Genomic DNA, 22,688 nt, shown 5'->3' with positions numbered 1-22,688 from the left:
AGTTTCCTGGGCTTATCATTATGGGAACCAATGTTCAGGACTTTTCTCTCACAGAGCAGCTGGTGGGTTCAAACCAATGACTTTATTGTTAGCAGTGAAATGGGTAGCCATTGTGCCACCAGGGCTCCTTAGTTATACCCAATATCTCCAAATTCATCATGAAACTGTGATGTGATATTTCATAAGCTATTTAGCACCTGTGGCATTGTTTCCTCACTAGTAGAACTTGGATAATAAATAAGTCATATAACGCTTCTAACACAGTTTCTGACCATATGATCAAATTTCCATCTTTCCCTGGATAGCATAAATGGAAAAGGGCTTGACTGCTATTTGAAAGGTTGGTGATTCCAACCCTGCCAGAGACACCTCAGTTAACAGGACTGACAATCTGTTTCTGAAAGTTTGCAGTCTTAAAACCCTAGGGAACAGTTCTCCTCTACAGATCACCATGAATCAGAATTGAATGGATGGCAACTAACAACAGGTGTCAAGTGTACTTTTTTATATTGGTGATGTTGTAGTTGTTGTTGTTGCTATGTGCCATGGAGTCAGTTTCAACTCATAGCGACCCTGTACAGGGTTTCCGAGGCTGTAAATCTTTACAGGAGCAGCAAGCTTCATCTTTCTCCCAAGGAACAGCTGGTACTTTTGAACTGCTGACCCTGAGATTAGCAGCCCGATTCGTAACCACTACACTACCAGAGCTCCTTTTTGATGATAGGGGTATACTATGCTGATACACCTTACCTACATTCCCCTCCAGACTATTTAGAGTTTTACTATTTATAAACTATTTAGAGATATACACTATCCTATTAGTGAAAGTGGCATACTATCCTGATACACCTTACAACTAAAGCAACCTATCAAGCAATGTTAATTATCATTTCCCCAGATGAATGGCCATCTCCCATGTACTTGTCTCTTTAAGTGAACCTCTTTATTGAAGTATGAAATAGGTCTTAGTTTGGGTTTTCCTAGATGTACACCCTGTAGTAAGAAAGTGACTATCTAGGGTTTCCATGGAGCAGATGGTGACTTTGACCCATCGACCTTGTGGTTCAAACTGACCTTGCAGTCCAGTGCTTTAGCCCATAGCACCACACTAGGATCTATGCACCTGGAACCTATAGAAGATCACTGTGAGTCGGAACTGACTCAATGACAACAATAACAATATAAATCAAATACTTCTGTGCACAATTAGAGCTTAAACCCACTGAGATTCTCTAAGAAATGGTATAAACATATCTGAGAGCAAGGGAGCAGGAATATTTATAAACAAATCCAATCAATTGTTGGTTAGGATACTTATGGGTATATTTATTCTCAGGTACCTCTGGCCTGCTGCTGTTACGAACAGATCTGTTTTGTTTTTGGTTTTTTTAACTTTTTATTGTGAATTGAGTGAAAATTTACAGATAAGATTATCAACTCCATATTCAACAGCTTACACACTGCTTCATCCCAATGACTACGGTCCCCTTCCTGCAATCACACTTCCTCTCTGTGGCTCCCCATTTACAGCTTATATTTCACAAATGAACACAGCAAGAATATTTGATGCACACGTGCAAAACAAAAAAATATTTATTCATTTGAATGTCCACGGGGCACATTCTGCAAGCCAGCCTCCTGCCCACAGGCACACAGCTTTATTCAGTCCATGGGCCTAGAGCCCGAAGCTGCTCTGTCTCTCCATGCCACCACCTCCGCCACCATCTCTGCTGTCAGCACTTTCCTAAGTAGGGATCTCACACTCCACTCATGCTCTTCAACAGATTTGTTTTTGAGGCCTGAGAAAATCCATCTGGTAGAGAGATGCAAATAATAGCTCCTACAAATTGGGCCAGCAGGCACTGAAATGAAAGGCCTCAAAGGTTATAGGCAGAATACAGATAACATCTGCTACATGAAAATTAGAGAAAATTATACACATCTGTGAATTTTTGAAAAGTGACTACATCCCTGTTACCACCAGCAAGATATACAAATATAATAATTCCTGCAGCAAGGAAGCTTCCCTCTTGCCTTCTCTTACTTATTACCTCCCAGGAAGCTAGTCACTATTCTGACTTCTAGCACCATAGATTAGTCTTGCTCCTGTGTAACTTTGTGCAGACATAACCTAGATTCTCTTTTGTATGTCAGTTTCTGAATATATTCTCTTTTGTATGTGGCTTTTCTCCCTCAACATTATGTTCACTAGATTCATCCATGTTGTTGCATATAAAACAGGGTTTTTTTTATTTATTTTTCATTTTGTTTACTAGATTATTTTCCATTAGGTGAATATTCCACAATTTATTAATCCATTTGACTATTGGTGGACATTTGGATTGTTACAGCTGAAGCACCATTACAAATAACATTTCTATAAACATCATATATATATATATTGGTACAAGTATGCTCAATATAAATTTAATCTTAGGATTGCTGTATTGTAGAGTATTATACATTCAACTTTATTTACTACCACAGTTTTTCAAAGTGGTTCAACAATGTATACTCCCATACAAGGAATCCAGTTACTCGACATTCTTACCAACACTTGGCAATGTCAGATTCCACTTCTAGTTATTCTATTACTTTTCTTTTCTTTCGTTTTTCATCCTCTGGTTATAATGGTATCATCTGAACATTAGTCACTCTGGATATCATCTTTGTGAATTACCTATTTGAGTATTTTGTTCATAGTTTAAGATGGATTGTCTTTTTCTTACACATTTTAGATTTTGATATAGTCTAGATACAAGTGCTTTGTTGGATACAGGTATTGTAAATAACTTCTTACAGTCTGCAGCTTGCTTGCCTTGCTCTCTTTTATGGAATATCTTGATGAAGAGCTATTCTTCACATTTAATGTTTTGGAAAATCTTTGCTTACACCAATATCATGAAGATAGTCTTCTAAGCCTTCTGTAAACTTTATTATTTAATCTTCCAAACTTTGGTGTACCATTACCCTGAAATGTTTTAATGGTGATAGTCTAAAATAGAGACTGATTTTGTTTCATATTTATAGCCAATTGATTCATCATCGTATATTTAAAAGATCATTTTTCCCTCTGTACTTAAGTAGGATTTTTGTCATTTTGTCAAGAGACCTTATATACAAGGATCTAGTTATATCTACTCTTATTATTATCAATGAACTCCTAGTGTGGTGCTGTAGGATAAGCACTGAACTCCTAACCATAAGGTGGGCAGTTCAAATCCACCAGCTGCTCCTGGGAAACCCTATACAAGGTCACTATAAGTCAGAACTGACGCAAAACTTAACAACAACAAGTTATAAATAGTGGATTTTTCATCATCCACCTATTTGTCTATTCTTATGCCTGTAGCACACTACCTTAGTAACTGTACCTTTCTAACCTCTGATGCTGGTTTATTTTGATGCTGTTCTCTTTCATCTTCATGATTTTCTTGGCTATTCTTGGTCCCTTTATTTCCAAATAACATTAGAATCAGTTTATTAATTTCCTAAAAATAAAAAATAAACCTGATGAGATTTAATTGGTTTTATATTGAAGTATCAATCAATTTGAAAACTTACATCCTCAGAATGTTGAGTTTTAAAATCCTTGAACATGATAATTCCTTGTATTTGTCTATGTTTTCTTTAATCACTCAGCAATATTTTGAAGTTTTCTAGGCGAGGATCTTGAACTCCTTCAGTGAAATTTATTCCTACTTTTTTGATGATTTTCATGGTAACCAAATGGAATCATATTTTAAATTTCATTTTCCATTTTTTATTGCTAAAACATAGACAACTGTTTTCTTATATTTACCTTGTATCCAGCAATTACGCTAATAGTACCTATTAATTATAATAGGTTTGCTGAATAATCTTTTGGGTTTTCAACATACAAAAAAAAAAAAAATGTGCCATACGTGAATAAATTGCTTTAGTTCTTCCTTACAAATCTTTATGTCTTTTGGCATCTTTTTCCAGCTGAATTGTATTGGCTAGGCTATCCCATACAATGTTGAACTGAGAACAGCAGACATCCTGTTCTACTCTCAATCTCAGAATGAAAGCATTAACATTGCATAAATAAGAAAAATGGATATTGTAAGATTTGGATACAACTCTTATTAGACTGAGTTCACTTCTATTAGTTTACTCAGTGCCATCAAGTAGATTCCAACTGATAGTGGCCCTATAGGACAGAATAGAACTGTTCTTTAGGATTTTTGAGACTGCAAATATTCACGGGGGCAGGTAGCCTCACTTTTCTCTCATGGTGTAGCTGGTGGACTTGAACCATCAACCTTGCAGTTAACAGCCCAATATTTGGCCCACTATGCCAGCAGGAGTCTATTAGTTCACCTTACTCATTTCTGTGTGGATAGGATTTTTGTCATGATGGATTTTACATATTTTAAGTGCTTTGTCTACTGAAATTATTATGTTGTTGTTGTTTTTGCTTTATTCTGTTTCTATAGTAAATCATATTGATTGGTGTTCAAATGTGAAATCCATCTTGCATTTCATGAATAAAATCCATTATATTGTGATTATCTTTTTGTTATATGGCTGAAGATATTTGCTAATATTTTGTTTAAGATTTTTGTATTTATGTTCATTAAAAGGATCACTTGGTCATTTTCCTTTACTGTAATTCCCTTTTCAGGCTTAAGTAAAAAAGTCATGTTGTCTTTATAAAACAAGCTGTTGTTCAGCCTACCTACACACTAGAAACTTGAACAATGTGTTTCTAAATACCACTATTCAAAACCTTCCCTCCCAGACCAATTACAGTTGAATCTCTAAAAGATGAGCTCTGGATATTTGTATGCGCTGGGTGTTCCCACGGGTCCTAATGTACAGCAAGATGGAGAACGACATTTCTAGTTCAAATTATACCTACTCAGATCATTCTGCATTTCTCTGTTCCTTCCTCCTGCTCTCGTAATTTACTCCTCCACCTGTACCCTGTATCATTTGACTTGCTCTCTTTTTTTTTGTACATGTAACTGAATTATGCTTAGATAATCCTTTGTCTTCCCTAATAGACGTTAGCTACTTGAGAACAGGAACTTTATCTTTTATTTCTGATTGATCATTCTAATACCTAGTATAAAGAAGTTCTTAAACAAACATTCAATAAATGACTTAAAGAAACATTGGGTTCAAATATTGACATGAAACCCGAGCTGTGCTGCATAAAACTTAACTCATCTCTTTGTCTCAGAACCACATACACAGCCTCCAAAAAGTAAAAGGTTTTCAATTATTTTTCTAAGTTGTTCTCTGAGTTGTTCATACAGTTTAAATTTCCATGAGAAAGGGTTTAAAAATAACATTAAACAGGAAATGTAGATAAGAAGGTACCTGCCAGGCTAAATTGATAACAGTGTAACAGTCACATTCGTTTAAAAAGTGAGTGGGTAGAATTCTTGGCATGTGTCTACATTTGACTATTTATTATAATATTGTATACAAGGTTTTGGCATATACATATAAAATTGCACTGGTCCACTAAGATGCCAAATGAAAGGCCACAAAGTTGTTATTATTTTTTTTTAATGTTTTATTGTGAATTATGTGATCGTTTACATGGGAGAACATTAGCTTTACATTCATCCTACCTTATATCGTTTCATTGCCATGGGTACAATCCCCTCCATGCATCATTAACCAACAAAAGGGTACATCCTACAATCCTGCCCTCCCCGCCCCCCACCCCCACCCCCAGCCCCGGTCTTCAGCACACAGCCCCTCTCCCACGCTGGGTCTAAAGTCCCCAGCAGCTCCATCTCTCCATGTCATCGTCTCTGCCTCCATCTCAGGGATCCACTGCTTCTCTGGGTAGGGTCCTGCTGTCTGCTCTTCTCCATTCATGGTCCCAGGGACCTCTGCTCCTAGATTGCAAAGTTAATCAGTCCCCTCCTTGCCACAAAATGTCTACCTTTACATTTCCAACCCTCACAATCAGTCCTGATAACAATTATTCACCATTGTATTACAAGAGACCTATCCACATTTCCTTTCATCAGTCCCGCCTAGACAGACTGAATACCATTCAGTGGAGATTCTACCTTCCTCCACGCCCTGGGGATCTAGGTTCCCTCTTGAAAGCTTATAAGCCAGCCAAATCATTCTGGTTAGAGATTGATTTAGGACCACAGAGCTTTATTACAGAGGCATATAATTCAACTTTGGTGCTGACATACAAAGCCCCACGACACAATCCTGGATTTCTGGTCACACTGGAGCTGTCACACTCTCCCAGGACAGTGTGTTCATTACTAGACAGTCCCGAGTAGTAAAAAGCTATTCCCTGATCTTGGGTAACACACAGACTATTTAATCAATTTACTTAAAACAGATCCCAAATGTTTAACCAATGCTTGCCTTGCCTTTTTTTTAATCTTCACTTCTGATTGAATGGTCTAATTTCCTGCCACTGCTCTTCAGATTATTAAAATTGAATCTATCAAATATCCTGAACACTGATTTTTAATATACTCCAGATAGTCTAAGAGGATGGCATGCTGCCCAGAGCAAAGCACAATATTCTGGGTGTGTTTTAAACAAGCAAAGTAAAACAAGCTTCTAATATCCTTTGTCATGAACTTCTAGAACTTCTTGCAATGAGAAATACATTTCTGCTAATTTAGTCTAAGTTGATTGATTTTCTGCCTTAACTTCACCCTAATGAGTCTTCAGTATATAAAACCTATAAAGTCATCTTGTCTTGTTTCCTGAAGAGACGCACCAACCTGTGTGTTGTCGCTAAATGCCATCGAGTAGATTCTGACTCATAGGGACCCTGTACAAGATTTCTAAGAAGCAGCTGATGGGTTTGAACTGCTGACCTTATGGATCACAGCCCAGTGCCACATCATCTTACAGCACAACATCATCTTTTATACTCAAGTGTAGCTATCAGTTTGCTTCTATTAAATTATATCTTACCAGATTTACCACAACCAGGATTTTAACTCTTTCATACAATGTATTAGCAGTCAAATGGTTTGGGTCAACATGCAACCATGTGTTTATCTAAGTTGTTGATTCCAATGCACAAGACCAAGGATTGAGTCGTCTATCATATGCTAGAGGTGGCATTAACCTGTTAATGAGCATCATTTGGATGAAGTTACCCTACCAGGAACAAACTTAACTAATAGTAATAACTTCCAGCTCACAGTTCTCCAGGTTGCCAGTAAGAAAGCAAAGATGGTCTTTCAAAGTTTTTTTGTTTTTTTGTTTTAGTTTTTATTGTGAGTTATGTGATAGTTTACATGGGAGAACATTTGTTTTACATTCATCCTATCATATATCGTTTCACTGCTATAAGTACAATGCCCTCCTTTTATCATCAAACAACCAAAGGGTATACCCCGCAAGTCTGTCCCTCAGTCGTCAGCACCTAGGCCCTCTCCCTCTCTGGGTCTAGAGACCCCAGCCACTCCACCTCTCCAAGTCATCATCTCTGCCTCCATCTCTGGCATCACCATTTCTCTGGGTAGGGACCCACACTCCGCTCTTCTCCCTTGATGGTCCCAGGGACCTCCGCTCCTGAACTGCAGAGTCAACCACTCACCTCCTTTTGTTACAAATCATCTACCTTTACATTTAGAACCCTCACAGTCAGTCCAGATAGCAATTATTCACCATTGGCCCACAAGAGTACTATCCCTATTGCCTTTCAACATCCCCACCCAGACAGATTGGATACTACTACTCAGTAGAGATTCTACTTTCACCTGTGCCTCTGGATCTAGGCTTGCTCTTGAAAGCTTGTAAGGCAGTCATTTCTTGCCTTTGTAGCCCCCCATTTTAGGTAGCCAATGTCCAAGTTGCCCATCCCTGTCTATCCTGTGTATCAAGGAGGTGGGAATGATCTTCACTGTAAAGATTTATTCACTCTTTTGAGCTACTGCATCCATAGGTATAGGTCAAGTTCATAAACTTGATCAGATTACTTACTCTTTTTTCCCCTCTCCTTTCTTCTTCTAGTTGAGCTCTGATCATGCAACCATTGAAGCCAGGTCAAGTGGGTATTATCTGTAAGTGTGGGTGTTCTTGTGCATATGCCCTTTCTTCTTATTAACTGGATGCTTCACTCTCCACTCTAGTTCTCTGTGGCTATGTCACTGTCTCTAGGCCCAGGAGTCCCCAGGTCTTGCCATACTGCTGGCCAACCAGGTCTCTACCTGGGTTCACAGGAGTCTATTGAACATGGTTGGACTTAACTCACAGCTTCATTTCTGTTTTTCCCTCACTTCCCCTTATCGGTGACCAATATGGTAACAACTCAGCATGCCTGCTCATGTATTCCCATTGAGTCTTAGTCTTGAAAAGGGGTTTACCCTGAAAGGACCCCACTTGCCTTGATGTCTCCTGGGCAAGCAACTTGCTTGTTCTTGTAAGTAGTCAGCTGGACTGCTGTTATTGTTTTGTATTTTTTCCTATTCTTTCAAAGTCCTTGATGAAAATCAGGTGCATTATGTTTGTAGCGTTCTCCTTGACAAGGAAGAGAGGCAATAACTCCCAGGAGGGGCATACATTCATTCCAGTGATGACGCTGTCTTTTCAGTGCTGTTGTTGTATGCCATCGAGTCATTTCTGACTAACAGAGACCCTGCTTAGGGTTTCCAAGGAACAGCTAGTAAGCTTGAACCACCAACTTTGTGGCTCAAACCAACTTTGCAGGCCAATGCATTAACCCACAGCACCACACCAGGACTTCCTCTTTTCAATAAGTAATATTATCTTCTCATTCTTGAATATATCTGACCCAGTTGGAGTCACTTGGCTGTTATACCTTCTTTAATTTTCCCATTCTGGCTAAGTTAGTGTATTGTTTTCTTTGTGCTGCTAAAACAGAAATGCTATAAGTGGGTGACTTTAACAAGCAAAAACCTCATTTTCTCACCAGCTCTAGGGAAAGACATCCTCTCTCCAAGGCCCTTGCCTTGTGTCATTCAGCTTCTGTTCCTTTGTTGCCTGGTGATCTGTGTGGCGGGCATCTTCTCTAGTAAATCCTGCTCTCTTTGTTTGTTTCTTTGTTTAAACTAAGGCTCCTAGTGATGTTGTGGTTTAGCACTTGGGTTATTAACTGCGAGGTTGGTGGTTCAAGACCACTAGTTTATCCTTGGGAGACAGTTGAGGCTGTCTACTTCCATAAAGATTTACCATCTCAGAAATCCTATATAGTATCACTGTAAGTCAGAATTGACTCAATGGCAGTGGGGTTGGGTGTTTGAGGTTGGTGTCTAAATGGCTCCTTTTTAATCTCAAAACTGATTGGCTTAAAACACACATCATGGTATGGCACTGTAAGATAAGCAGTCAGCCACAAAGTGGTGGCTCAAACTCCCCAGCCATTCCTTGGAAACCCTATACAGGGTCACTGTGACACAGAACTGACTCAACAGCATTTAACAATAACAACATACTGATATGACCTCATTTAAACACCAATTCCCGGATGGGATTGTAGCCACATCTGTAGTGGTTAGGATTTGCAACACAATATTTTTGTGGGACACAATATAATCCATAACGTTTTGTGATATTCCTACTCATTACTGCTTTACTGAACACACTTAGCTGCCACTCTATGGTCACCAGAAGTAGAAGGGCTCCTTCACAGACTATCCACAGGCTCTTATATAAGGATAAAAACTTCCTGAATTGAATGCCTGCCAAAATCTAGGCTATAAAATGCAAAAGAATCTTGGGAATAGACACTCTAAAAAATTTAAATTGGTATTTGCTGATGAGGACAGTTCTTACCTACTGTGAAGGTGTAGGGTGAGGGCAGGACTGCTGGTTGTCAAGAAGAGGAATGAACTGTGAATTAGAGGTTAAGAACACAGGCTCTGAGGTTTGAAGGAACTAAGAGTTCAGTGTAGGCTCTGCTTCTCATTAATGGTGGGACCTGAGGAAATTTCCTTACATGTGCTTCTGTTTCCTCAGCTGTAAAATGAGTACAATACTAATATCTAACTTAAAGATTTATTGAGATGATTTAAATAAAATTTAATTGCACTAAGAAGATGGCATTTAATTAATAGTAACAATTAGTATTCTCTGTGTTTAATAATCTTCAAATTTTATCTGAGCTCTTCAAATAGATTTATTTACATATAGAAGAAGATGTGCTAACTAGTTATATTTCTATTCTGAACATTTCTGTACTAGTTTAACTATGTGCTGTTGTTAAGTGGCATCCTGTCAGTTCTGACTCATAGACCCACTAGATACAGCAGAACAAAACACTGCCAACTTTCACACCATCCTCAAAATTGTTGTCATGTTTGAACCCCTTGTGCTGCCTCTGTGTCAATCCATATTTGGAGTGTCTTCCAACCTGAGGGTCTCATCTTCCCTCAGTATATCTAAGAATGTTCTGCTGCTACTTATAAGGTTCTCAGTGGCTAAACATTTAGAAGTTGTCCACCTCTCCTTCCTAGTCTGTCTTCATCTAGAAGCTCCAATGAATCCTGTCCTCCATGGTTGACCTTACTGGTATATAAAATACCGATGGCATAGCTTTCAGAATCACAGCAGCATGCCAGCCACCACAGTACAGCAATTAATAAATGCATGATGCTTTTAATTATTTGGTTATAGAAAAATATTACAATGTAATTACATGAAAAGAAGGATTTTGTTTTTGTTGTTCTACTTCATGTTCTGCTCTATCCCCGTCACCTAAAATACTGTTTGGCATTCATCATTCATCGGTGCCCTGCTAGAGTTTGTTGAATGAATAAATAAATGACCTGGCCTTCTATTTGCTCACATTTACTGTCTCTTCCTGTTGGCTCAATTCACCATGTAAATGATTTAGGTAGATAAAATGAGAAGATCTGCATTCAGCCTCTTAACACTGCCTGACATACAAATACATAATAAATTGTTGTTGTTGTTGTCAGGTGCCATCGAGTCAGAACCGACTCATAGAGACCCCATGCACAGCAGAACGAAACAATGTTCGATCCTGAGCCAACCTCACTACCGCTGCCACACTTGAGTCCATCAATGATACCACCTGGCTAATCCATCTCGTTGGGGGTCTTCTTCTTTTTCTCTGACCCTCCACCCTACCCAGCATGACATCCTTCTCCAGCGATTGTTTCCTCCAGACAATATATCCAAAGTAGGAGAGATGAAGCTTAGCCATCCTGGCCTCCAAGGAGCACTCTGGCTGCACTTCTTCCAAAACAGATCTATTGGTTCTTTTGGCAGTCAATGGCACTTTAAGTATTCTCCTCCAACACCACAATTCAAAGGCATCAATTCTTCTACGATCCTCCTTATTCACTGTCCAGCTTTCGCATCCATATGAGGCTATTGAAAACACAATGGCCTGGGTCAGGCGCACCCTAGTCCTCAAGCTGACATCTTTGCTCTTCAACACTTTAAAAAGTTCCTGTGCAGCAGATTTGCCCAGTGCAATTTGTCGTCTGATCTCTTGACTGCTACTTCTGCGAGTGTTGATAGTTGATCCAAGAAGAATGAAGTCCTTGACAACTTCAATCTTTTCTCCATTGATAAGAATGTTGTTTATTGGTCCAGTGGTGAGGATTTTTGTTTTCTTGACATTGAGATGTAATCCATATCGAAGGCTGTGCTCTTTAATCTTCATAAGTAAATGTTTCAAGTCCTCTTCATAATAAATAGTATACACTATTATGGACAAGGAGCCCTTGTAACTCAGTGGTTTAGTGCTAATCAACAACGTTGGCGGTTCAGACCCACCCAGTGGCTCCACAGGAGAAAAACTTTTGTTACCGGGGAATCAACACATTAACATTTAGAGAGCGAGTTCTGCAACAGAAGAGTGGGAGATCGTGGTGGTCCCAGTTCCCATAAAGATTGTTGTTGTTGTGCTTAAGTGTTATGGAGTCAGTTTCGATGCATATCGACCCTGTATAGGGCTTCCTAGGCCTTAAATCTTCTCAGGAGCAGAAAGCTTCATCTTTTTCCTGAGAGTGGCTGGAAAAGCTCCAATTATGGACCTTATGATTAGTAGTCCAGTGCTTATCATATGGAGCTACTATGCTCCCCTATGAAGATTGTTGTTGTTGCTAAGTGCCATCGAATCAATTTCTACCCATAGTGACCTTATTTAGGGTTTCTGAGGAGCAACTGGTGAGTTTGAACCACTGACCTTTCAATTCAAACCAACCTTGTGGTCCAGTGCTTATCAACCACAGCACCATACCAGGACTATGAAGATTACAGCCTAGGAAACCCATGGAGAATTACTACTCTTTCACATTGGGTTCCTATGAGTCAGAATTGACTCAACAGCACCTAACAGCAACAAAAACAACATTATGTTCACATGACTCCGGGCAGATTTACTGAGAGGACATGAAGAGATATGGACAGATGGAAACAAAGATATGGAACAGATGGGTTTCCCTTTACTCATGCAGCTTTTAGTCTGGTGCAGAAACTGATTTTAAGTACATAAAGTAAGTGTACAGAGTAATGCAAGAACAGAAAACACTGGACTTTACTCAAGTCAAAGGTGTAGGGAAGAGTTTCCTGACAAACTTAACTTTTAAGGGTAGACCTAAAAGTCTCATAGGAATTAACTAGAGGAAGAAGGATGACAGGGAAAAAGTCCCAGTATTAGGGATCAGCTTGTGCAAAGGCCCTGAAGAGGGTAAGATCTTGGTTTTCTTGGAAGGACATATGCATGCATATGAGAGAAGGAAAAGAAATGTAAACCCAGAAATATATCTAAAAGCTGAACTAAGCAAGACCTAGGCCACACCAAGGATTTAGCTAAAAGAAACAGGAAGTCTTTAAAGAAATTTAAGCAGAGTTCTAACAAATCAGAATAGATTTTCTTTTCAACAATTCTGGCAGCTCTGAGGAAAACTGAGGATATGCTGCTATACACCATTTGCCTGTAACCCAGAAAAAGCTTGTAGGAGGAGCAGGAAGGAAGTAGAAGGTCTGCTGTAGCGAGTCAGCATTGCCTCAGCACACACACAAAAGGGCTCTGTCAGCATATTAAAAACCATTATTTCTGATTGGCCAAATTAGCCACGGATGCAGGAAGACCAATTTTCTCCTCCTGTGAGGAATTCTACCTGTCAAAGAAAAAATGGAGAAGGAGAGACAATAAGACTGTTTCATCCCTTTTATGCCTATCAAGGTATTATTTGCATTCTCCTAGATGCTAAGAGTAAAAGTTGACAGAATAAGCCAATCTAATTTGCTTTTCTCCCAAAGAACTCTAAGAACACTCATCAACCTTGTTCTTGTCCACAACCCTAAGAGATTGAAAAGGCAGATGTTTTTATCCCTTATTTAACTCCACCACCATCACCCCAGTACATTAATGTTATAGGTGGAAAACTTAAAGTACTGGCTAATTAAGTGGCCCTCAAAGATAATTGTCAGACACAAAAATAGAATTTAAAACTATGCTTCATGATCCCAAGACATTGTTCAACTATATCCACTCAAAAAAACAAAAACACACAAAAATTTCTGTAAAGTCCATCAGACTCATTGAAACCACATTACATATGGTATGGAGCTAAGGTTTTCTTAGCAATCTAGTAACAAAAGGTAGATTGTCAGGTCCATCATCTGTTACAGTGTTGGGTTCAAACTACCAACCTTTAGGTTAGCTGTTTTTCTTATGTTGTTGGGTGTCTTTGACTCAGTTCTGACTCATCGTGACTCTATGATAAGAAAACATTTCCAGTTCTGAGACATCCTCACAAATGTCTGAGGCCATTGCTGCAGCCACTATGTCAATCTATCTCATTGAAGGTCTTCCTCATTTTCCCCTGATCCTCTATTTTACCAAAAATGGTATCTTCCTCCAGATAACATACCTAATGTGCCTAAAATGAAATCTCATCTAAGGCACATTCTGGATGTACTTCTTCTAAGATAGATTTGTTCATTCTTCTGGCATTCTTGTATATTCTTCCCCAACACAGTAATTCAGAGGCATCCTTTCTTCTTTGGTGTTGTCTTATTCAATGCACAGCTTTTACTTGTATATGAAGTGACTAAAAATACCATGGCTTGGGTCAGGCTTACCCTAGTCCTCAAAGTGACATCTTTGCTTTGTTAACACTTTAAAGATTAGATCTTTTGCAGCATATTTACCCAATACAATATGTCATTTGATTTCTTGACCGCTGCTTCTGTGAGCATTGATTGTGGATCCAAGTAAATGAAAATCATGACAACGTCAATATTTTCTGCGTTTATCATGAGGTTGCTTATTAATACAGTTGTGAGGATTTTTGGTTTTGTTATGTTAAGGTGTAATCTCTACTGAAGGTTGTTATATCAGTAAGTAATTTAAGTGTTCTTCAATTTAAGCAAGCAAGGTTGAGTCATCTGCATATTGCAAGTTGTTAATGAGTCTTCCTCCAATCCTGATGCCACATTCTTCTTCGTATATTCCAAATTATTCCATATATTTTCAAATGATTTGCTACATACGGATTTAATAAGTTTAGTGAAAGGATATAACTCTGATACACACCTTTTCTGATTTTAAAACAGAGTATCTTGTTTTTTTTCAAATGACTACCTTTTGGTTTTTGTATAGGTTTTCATGAGCACAATTAAGTGTTTGGGAATTCCCATAATTTGTAATGAAGAATACAGTCTAATGCCTTTGCATAGTCAATAAAACACAGGCACACATCTTTCTGGTATTCTATTCCTTCAGCCAAGAACCATTTGACACCAGTTATGAAATCATCGTTCCACATCTTTTCCTGAATTTAGCTTTAATTTTTGTCACTTCTCTGTCAATATAATGCTGCAACCATTTAAAAAATATCTTCAACATAATTTTAACTTGAGTGTGATAGTAATGATACTATTTATAATGTCTACATTTGGTTGGATCACCTTTCTTTAAAATGTGTACAAATATGTATCTGTTCCAGTGGATGGCCCAAGTAGCTGAGTTTCAACGTCCTTGGTATGTGCTACTGAATACTTTCAGCATTGCATACAGTTGTGGAAATATCCCAACTGGAATTCTATCAATTCCTGAAACCTTGTTTTACACCAATGCCTTTAGTGCAATTTGAATTTCTTCCTTCAATACCATCCATTCTTGATCATATGTCAACTCTTGAAATGGTTAAATATTGACCAATTCTTTTTGGTACAGTGACTCTGTATATTTCTTCCATCTTTGATGATTCCTGTCATTCATATTTTTGCCTATAGAATCCTTCAATATTTCACCTCAAGTCTTGAATATTTTTTTTTCACCACCTGTCTGTCAGTTTGTTGTGCTATGGTGGTTTGCAAGTCACTGTCATACTGGAAGCTATATCAGCAGTATTTTAAATGTCAGCAGGAGAACTCATGGTGAACAGGTTTCAATAGAACTTCCAGATAAAGAAAGACTTGAGAGAACCATGTGGCAATCTATTTAAAAAAAAAAAAAAAAAAATCCATCAGTGAAAATCTATAGCAGCAGCAGAACCCTGTCTAATAGAGTGCCTAAAAATGAGATGTCGAGTTAGAAGGTACTCAAAATAGGAAGTAGAATTATCTTTATTAATGTAGATAGAGCAAAGATTTCAGAACCTTCATTTTATGCTGTGGCATGACTCAAAGTGAGAAGAAACAGCTACAAACATCCATCAATAATCAGAACATGGAATGTTGGGAGTATGAGTTAAAAGAAAATTGGCAGTTGTCAAAAATAACATTGAATTCTTGAAGATTGCTATCCCAGGCATTAGTGAGTTGAAATGGACTGCTGTTGACCATTTTGAATTAGACAGTCATATGATTTGTAATGTTTAGAAAGACAAATTGAAAAAGAACATAAAAAAAAAAGCATTTTAATATCTGTCCTGAAGTACAACACTGTCAACAATAGGATAATAACTTACATACCTAGAAGGAAAGCTGGGGTCCTGGTGTGGCACTATAATATAAGCACTGGACTGCCAACTACAAGGTCAGTGGTTCAAACCCACCAGCTGCTCTTTGGAATCCCTATACAGGGTCACTAGGAGTAGGAACCAATTCAATGGCACTTAATAACAACAACAAGGAAGACTAGCTCATCTGACGAGTATTCAAATATACACACCAGTCACTAATGCAAATGATGAAGAAATTGAAGATTGTTGCCAAGTCCTGGAGTCTGAAATTAACCAAACATGTGATCAGGATGCACTGATAATTCTTGGTTATTGGAATATGACAGTTGGAAACAAAGACAGATGAGTTGTTGGAAAATATAACCTTGGTGATAAAAATAACATCGGGGATCTCATGGTAGAATTTTGCAAGACTAATGTAATTGTTTGGCCACTACTTGTCTGTCTGTCTTATGGTGGTGGTGAAGCGGCACAGGAGACATTTATTTGTCTATGCCCAAGAAATTTGGAAGACAACTATCTGGCCAACTGATTGGAAGAGATCCATATCTGTGCCCATTCCAAAGAGAGGTGACCCAACGGAATGTGGAAATCATCGGACAATCTCTTTGATATCTCAAGCGAGTAAAGTTTTGCTAAGGTAATACAGAGGTAGCTGTAATCATATATTGATAGAGAACTTGGTCTAGGTACAGATTCCTCATGACTACAATTAAGTGTTCCCGAATACTCATACTTCGCAATGTTGTCCATAGCTTGTCATGATCCACACAATTGAAAGTGTTTGCATAGGCAATAAAGCATAGGTAAACATCTTTCTGGTATTCTCTGATTTCAGCCAAGATCCATCGGACATCCGCAATGATAGCCCTCGTTCCACGGCCTCTTCTGAATCCAGCTTGAACCTCTGGAAGTTCTCTGTTTAGCTACCTAGCTAGCTAGATAGATAGAGATAGATTTTGTCACTCCACAGTTCCAAATCTTCCAGTGAACAACCCTGTAACATCCACATGAAAAATCCAAGTCGCAGTCTGTCTCTTCATGATGTGCCCCTTGTTTTCTTCTCTGATATCATTATCTGGAATTCTCCACCTTGATCCTTATGTTCCAACCAAATGACTTGTTGGTCTGCAACACATGATTTGGGGTCATTAACTGTGACATCATTTCTTATCACCCTCCTACCTCGTCATGAAGGAGAGGCAGACCACTTCTGAATGAGAAGCCACTGAAAACCTTATAAATAGCAGCAGAACATTGTTAGATATGGTACCAGAAGATAGGCCCCTCAGGTTGGAAGGCACTCAAAATATGACTGAAGAAGAACTGTCTCCTCAAAGTGCTGTTGACCTAAAGGACATGACTGGAACAAAGCTTTCCAGTGCTCACCCTACAGTGCTATACCAGGACTCCTTTAGAAGTATGATACTGGTGGTTGTGTGCCGTGCTGTTGATTCCACCTCATAGCTACCCTGTATAGGGTTTCCGAGGCTATACATCTTTATGGAAGCAAAATAGGACTCCTTTCCTTATAAGTATGTTGTTGTTGTTGTTGTTGTTGTTGTTGTGAAGTGCCGTCGAATCAGTTCCAACCCATAGCGACCTTGTTTAGGGTTTCTGAGGAGCAGCTGGTGTGCTTGAACCACCGGCCTTGCAGTTCCAACAGCTTTGCTGTCTGGCACATTAACCCACAGTGCCACACCAGGACTCCTCCTGTTGTTGTTGTTGTTGTTAAGTGCCTTCAAGTCGGTTCCGACCCAGAGCGACCCTGTACAGGGTTTCTGAGGGTGTAAATCCTTACGGGAGTAGAAAGCCTCATCTTTCTCCCGCGGAGCGGCTGGTAGTTTCGAACCACTGACCTTAAGGTTCGCAGCCCGTCCTAGGACCTAATAAAATTTAGTCCTCAGGTCCGCTTTGAAGGTGTGTCCTTCACTTGACTACCTGAAAAGATCCATACATCTTTCACATTGTGGGCTGAAGTGTCCAATATACAAAGTACACATGCACAGACTTAAGTGCATTTACAAGCATTAGACTGCTAACCACAGGTCAATGATTCAAACCCACCAGATGCTCCTAAGAAACCCTATACATGGTCGCTACGAGTTGGAACAACAACTAATATGTAGAGCACAATTTCTCCTGGGTTTCACCACAGTAAACTCAATTAAGTCCATGCATACCTTGAACACTATCATATACTGTGCTTAATCTGTGCCTGATCTCCAAGAACTGCTGGTTACTAATAAAACAAGGGTGAGCAGAGCTCAGTCTGTAAACAGAGAATAATCAATCTGTTGATCACTGAACAGTGTTGATGGTCTCTAGTTTCATACCCTATCATTTGTCTCTGTCAACCAGTGGTTTTTGGAATAAAATTTATCTAATCCACCCTCTCATTTTATTGATGAAGCTTCTCAGAGACAGATAGGTTTATGGAAATCAATAAAGCTTCTATGAGAACGTGAAGTACAGTTACAGAAAACATACCCTGGATTTTTCAGGATACTACTAAATTTGCATATTTTGCTTTGCTGTTCCCATGAGCATACCTGAATTTGTCAGAACATGTGTTTGAATTTGGCATTTGGAAAAACATGATCACCTTATCCTGAAAATAATGTTCAGAAAAATAAAATGTTCAGAAAATTCAGACTTTTACATTCACACTGAAGCACACGATCTGGCAAAGGAAAATGACGAGAAACAAGTTCTACTCTTTTTCTATTCTCACTTTTTAAATTCAGAAACCCTATCCAGGGTTGCTATGAGGCAGAAACAACTCAATGGCACTTAACAACAACAGCAACAATATACCTATCTACCATTTAGCTGAAAATTGGGCCACAAAGGCAAAAACTATAACAGTACCTTAAGAGTGCTTTCTGGAAACAGATCTAATAATATTAAGCCCTTGTGACTAAAGTAGAGTCCTTGGGTGATGCACTTGGCTGCTAAGCTGAAGGTTGAAGATTCAAGTCTACACAGAGGTATCTCAAAAGATAGGTCTCGGTGATTTACTTCTGAAAGGTCCCAAGTCATTGAAAAGTCTACAGATCTACATACATGGAGTTGCCATGAGTCAGAATGAACTTGACAACTGGGGTTAGTGGCTAAATCACTGGGAGTTAAGAGTGGGATTGTTGTTGTTATTGTTAAGTGCTGTCGAGTCGATTCCAACCCATAGCGACCCTGTGTAGGGTTCCCAAGGAGAAGTTGGTGAGCTTGAACCACCGACCTTGCAGTTCAAACAACTTTGCAGTCTGACTCATTAGCCCACAGCACCACACCAGGACTCTGACTGGGATACAGAAGGTAAAAGATGTGGAGAAGGAAGAGAAGAAGATAGTTGCCCAAGGAGTCATGATCAATGAAGAAAGATGTATGGGGTGAACTGAAAAATGCATGTTCCTTTCTCCTAGAATCTGCTTCTGCCTTCACCTCAGCATAGGAGATAGTTCCTCAGGGCTTCCTTTGGAGTTAAGTACCACTGGAGTGAGTGAAACATGGGGTTAGGGTGAAACTCCCATGGAGTACAGTTCTACTCTGACACACATGGGTTCACCATGAATCAGCCACTGGTAAGGAGACCTCAAGAGTTTAGTATATACCCTCTCTGTAAGGAAAGCAAAACACAGTAAACTTGGGAAGCTTTACCTTTAAAGAGCAGAAGAGAATAGGGAGCCTTTTCATTAGGCATAGCTCTTTGTTTCCACTGAAATAGAAACATGCAAAGAAAATTGCAGGCAGATTGCCTTTCTTCTTGCTCATTCTTCCTTCTTTCATACAGTGCCTAACTATGCAACAGCCACATCGTAAAAGGACATTAAGTATTGGTTGATGGAGTCTTAAAAACGAAGAGCAACCCAGAAACTCTTGCACAAACTCTTAATCCTAAAAGCATTGTAATTTTAGTATTCTTCAGTTAAAGAAAATAACCAGTGTCTCTAAGTTAAACAATAAATGTTGTTTGATTCTAAAATTTAAGCAGTGATTGGGAGTAGTTTTTACTTCATGTTTTCATGTTATGCTGGAAATTATTTTTCACAATTCTGTAAACTTCACAGTATTTTAAAACACACTTTAAGAAAAAAAGTTTAGAAATAATAAAGTTTGTTGCAAGTTAAGGAAAAACCTTTTTCTCTTAGCATTAAGTTCTTTTTCCTACTTGCACAATTTAAGAAAATATGTGTTAATAGTGTTCAAATAGCAAGATTTCTATTTAAACTTCATGTCCTGGCAGAACCTTTCATTCACAGAGGTTTACCTTCTGAGAGGTAACAGCCTTGAGAACCCTCTGGAGCAGCATAACTGTAATACATAGGGTTGTCGTAAGTTGTAATTGGCTAGATGACAACAAACAACTAGAAAAGGGCTTAAAAAAAGGGGGGGGGCAAATGATTCATTCTCAATTTTACAGAAAACAGTGAAAACTGCACTTCAGAAAGACCTGTAATTGGTGAGAAGAGACAGGACCTTGGAGTTAAGAAAAGTTGAATTTGTACATTGAGATATAGCTTGTGTGTTATTTGTCCACACCTTCCTATCCACCTCAGTAACACTGAGGAACATCCAGCATAACACATTTAGGTTCTGTTTCTTTTTCCAATTTCCTTTCCTCCTAAAAGCACAGAATGAGTGAGGGTGGGGAATAGCGTGACTCTTCTTGTATTGTGTGTATGCAGTTGTTGTTGATTATAAACTGAATTATCATTTGTTGTATACGTGCCTGTCCTCAAATTGCTACTTTATTTGCCACCTGACAAGCAACCTCATATATTTACTATCTTTAAACCCAAGCATATTTACCACATACTAAGGAATCAATAGATTTCTTTTTTTAAAAAAAAATGAATGAATTAATGAATTCTTTTCTTCTAATTTAACCTGCTGGAAGGCACTACATAGTGCCAATAGGTACTAGGAAATGGTGTTCCATGTTGGCAACTCAGCCTACTATTGTTTGATTTGGGAGCTGGTCCATTTTTCACACTGTGAGTATAAACTGAAAACTAAACAGGATGTTTTACTTCCTCTGTATATTTTGGGTCCTTACCATTCACTGTGTACTATGTCAGTCTTTTCTTTCTGATCCCTCTAGGACAGAACATTATTCCATCCTGTGAGCAACAGCTGCATGGATTGCAATCCCGCAGAGAAGAAGATTTTCATGGCCAGATGTGACCCTCTATCTGAGACTCAGCAGTGGATTTTTGAACATATTAATATGACTGTTTTAGAAAAATTTAACTACCATGCCAGCTCCTAGAAAGAAAAAAGGAAGGAAGAAAAAGTGATTCCCTACAGATTACTAACTAAATTTTGGCCAGCATCTGGGTCGAAGGAGTCAGGAATAACATTTCCTAGATCCAGGAAGCCTGGTTTAAAGATGTATAAAGGCCATGTTTAAGTAGGTTGTCCTGAAGAACTTCCTGCATCTGAAGAACTTGGCTGAGAACCTCACCAGCTGCTTCTGAGAACTTGAGACTAGCAGTTCCCTTGCTGGCCAAGGGCAATGATTATTTAGGGACTTTTCAAAACGACTGCTGAGTTAATAAATCCTAGCATTTCTCAGGTCAAATCCTGCAGTAGTGAGTAGCTATGAATGGATCCTATTAATTGGGTGGGAGGGGGGTGGAAATAGAGTGCATGACTACTCTGACAGACTAAGGAAACCACAGCGGTGGTTTAGAACTAGACACAAGGGGTGAGCTGTACTCTTTGGTGCCATTCTCTGACTAAGAATTGGTTACGCAGGTTTAACCCTTAAAAGTGCTGCAGATGATTTTAGAGTGCTCATACCGTTCTGTATTCTTTTACTTTTACACTCCACAGTGATATCTAAGGACTTAAAATGTAAGACGTAAATTACATAATAGAATGAACTTTCAGTGTTCTCATTCTTTTAGTTTACAGTTACTTTTTGTTTTGTTCTGTTTTTGAGCAGAGGTAACTTATTGTTCATAAACTTCATGCTCCATAAATCAGCTGAAGTTCTAATTCAGTGCCCGTGTATGAAACCAGTTAAATAAGCTCACAATATTAATAATAATTACAATGCTACCAAGTTACTCCAAAGAGAAAGATTTCACAGAGGCAGCAAAACCATATAATGTTTAGGAAAATGATTTCTCTAAAAATCTATTTTTACTTTTCTATTATTTTTTAAATTTTAAAAGTTTGATGTTTGTCCAGTCATAACTTTTATTAAGGAAGGAAATGGAGTGTGGTTGATGTAATTTGTTTAGGAGATTCTTAAACTCAAATAAATCTACACTCCAAGTGGCGTGTGAAATGACTTGGTTCACTTCAGTTGTTTCATTAGCGTTGGGGGCCTGGAAGTGGTTTTGTTGGTTGGTTTTTTTGTTTTCTATTATTGACACTGGTGTATTATTGTTGCTTTATTTAGAAGCACGTAGAAGAAAATTCCATTAATAAAATGTTTCAGGAACCATTTTCTGTTACTGAGACAATATTTCAGGGGTTAAAAAAAGAATTATTTTTAAAAAATCAAATGGAACATTCAATTCTTAAAGGATTTTTTTTCCATTTAATAATGATGGAATTGAGAGAAATATACAGATATCGAGATGAGTCTCTTGATATCAAGAATTCACCATTTCTCCATTTTTTTAAATTACAAAATAGTGTTTACTTCATTTTCTTATAAATAAAAAATGATCTATCATCTTAGCTATAGAAGCATTGAATTTTAGAACTGTAAAGGCTCTTAGGATCTAATCCCCAGGATTTACAGAAGAGTAACTATAACCCAGAGAGAGAAGGCCTTACTCAAAGCAGAGCAGATGA

The 22,688-nt window shown here is 38.4% G+C and overlaps 1 protein-coding gene across 2 annotated transcripts in view; it reads left to right on the top strand.

The window, feature by feature from the left end:
• Positions 1-22,471, top strand: part of GALNTL6 (UDP-N-acetyl-alpha-D-galactosamine:polypeptide N-acetylgalactosaminyltransferase-like 6) — a 2,035,427-nt gene extending 2,012,956 nt beyond the window's left edge. Inside the window, exon 13 of one of the 2 annotated variants that reach the window (XM_006864525.1) lies at positions 20,980-22,471. In XM_006864525.1, coding sequence (XP_006864587.1) covers positions 20,980-21,147 — 168 coding nt within the window. In that variant the 3' untranslated portion in view covers positions 21,148-22,471. The remainder of the gene's footprint in view (positions 1-20,979) is intronic. The other variant, XM_006864526.1, reaches the window with a different exon arrangement.
• Positions 22,472-22,688: the final 217 nt, after the last annotated feature.

Source organism: Chrysochloris asiatica, unplaced genomic scaffold, assembly GCF_000296735.1.
Source record: "Chrysochloris asiatica unplaced genomic scaffold, ChrAsi1.0 scaffold00066, whole genome shotgun sequence".
NCBI lineage: Eukaryota > Metazoa > Chordata > Mammalia > Afrosoricida > Chrysochloridae > Chrysochloris > Chrysochloris asiatica.
Note: the sequence above shows the minus strand (reverse complement) of the source record. Positions and strands in the feature narration are given on the sequence as shown.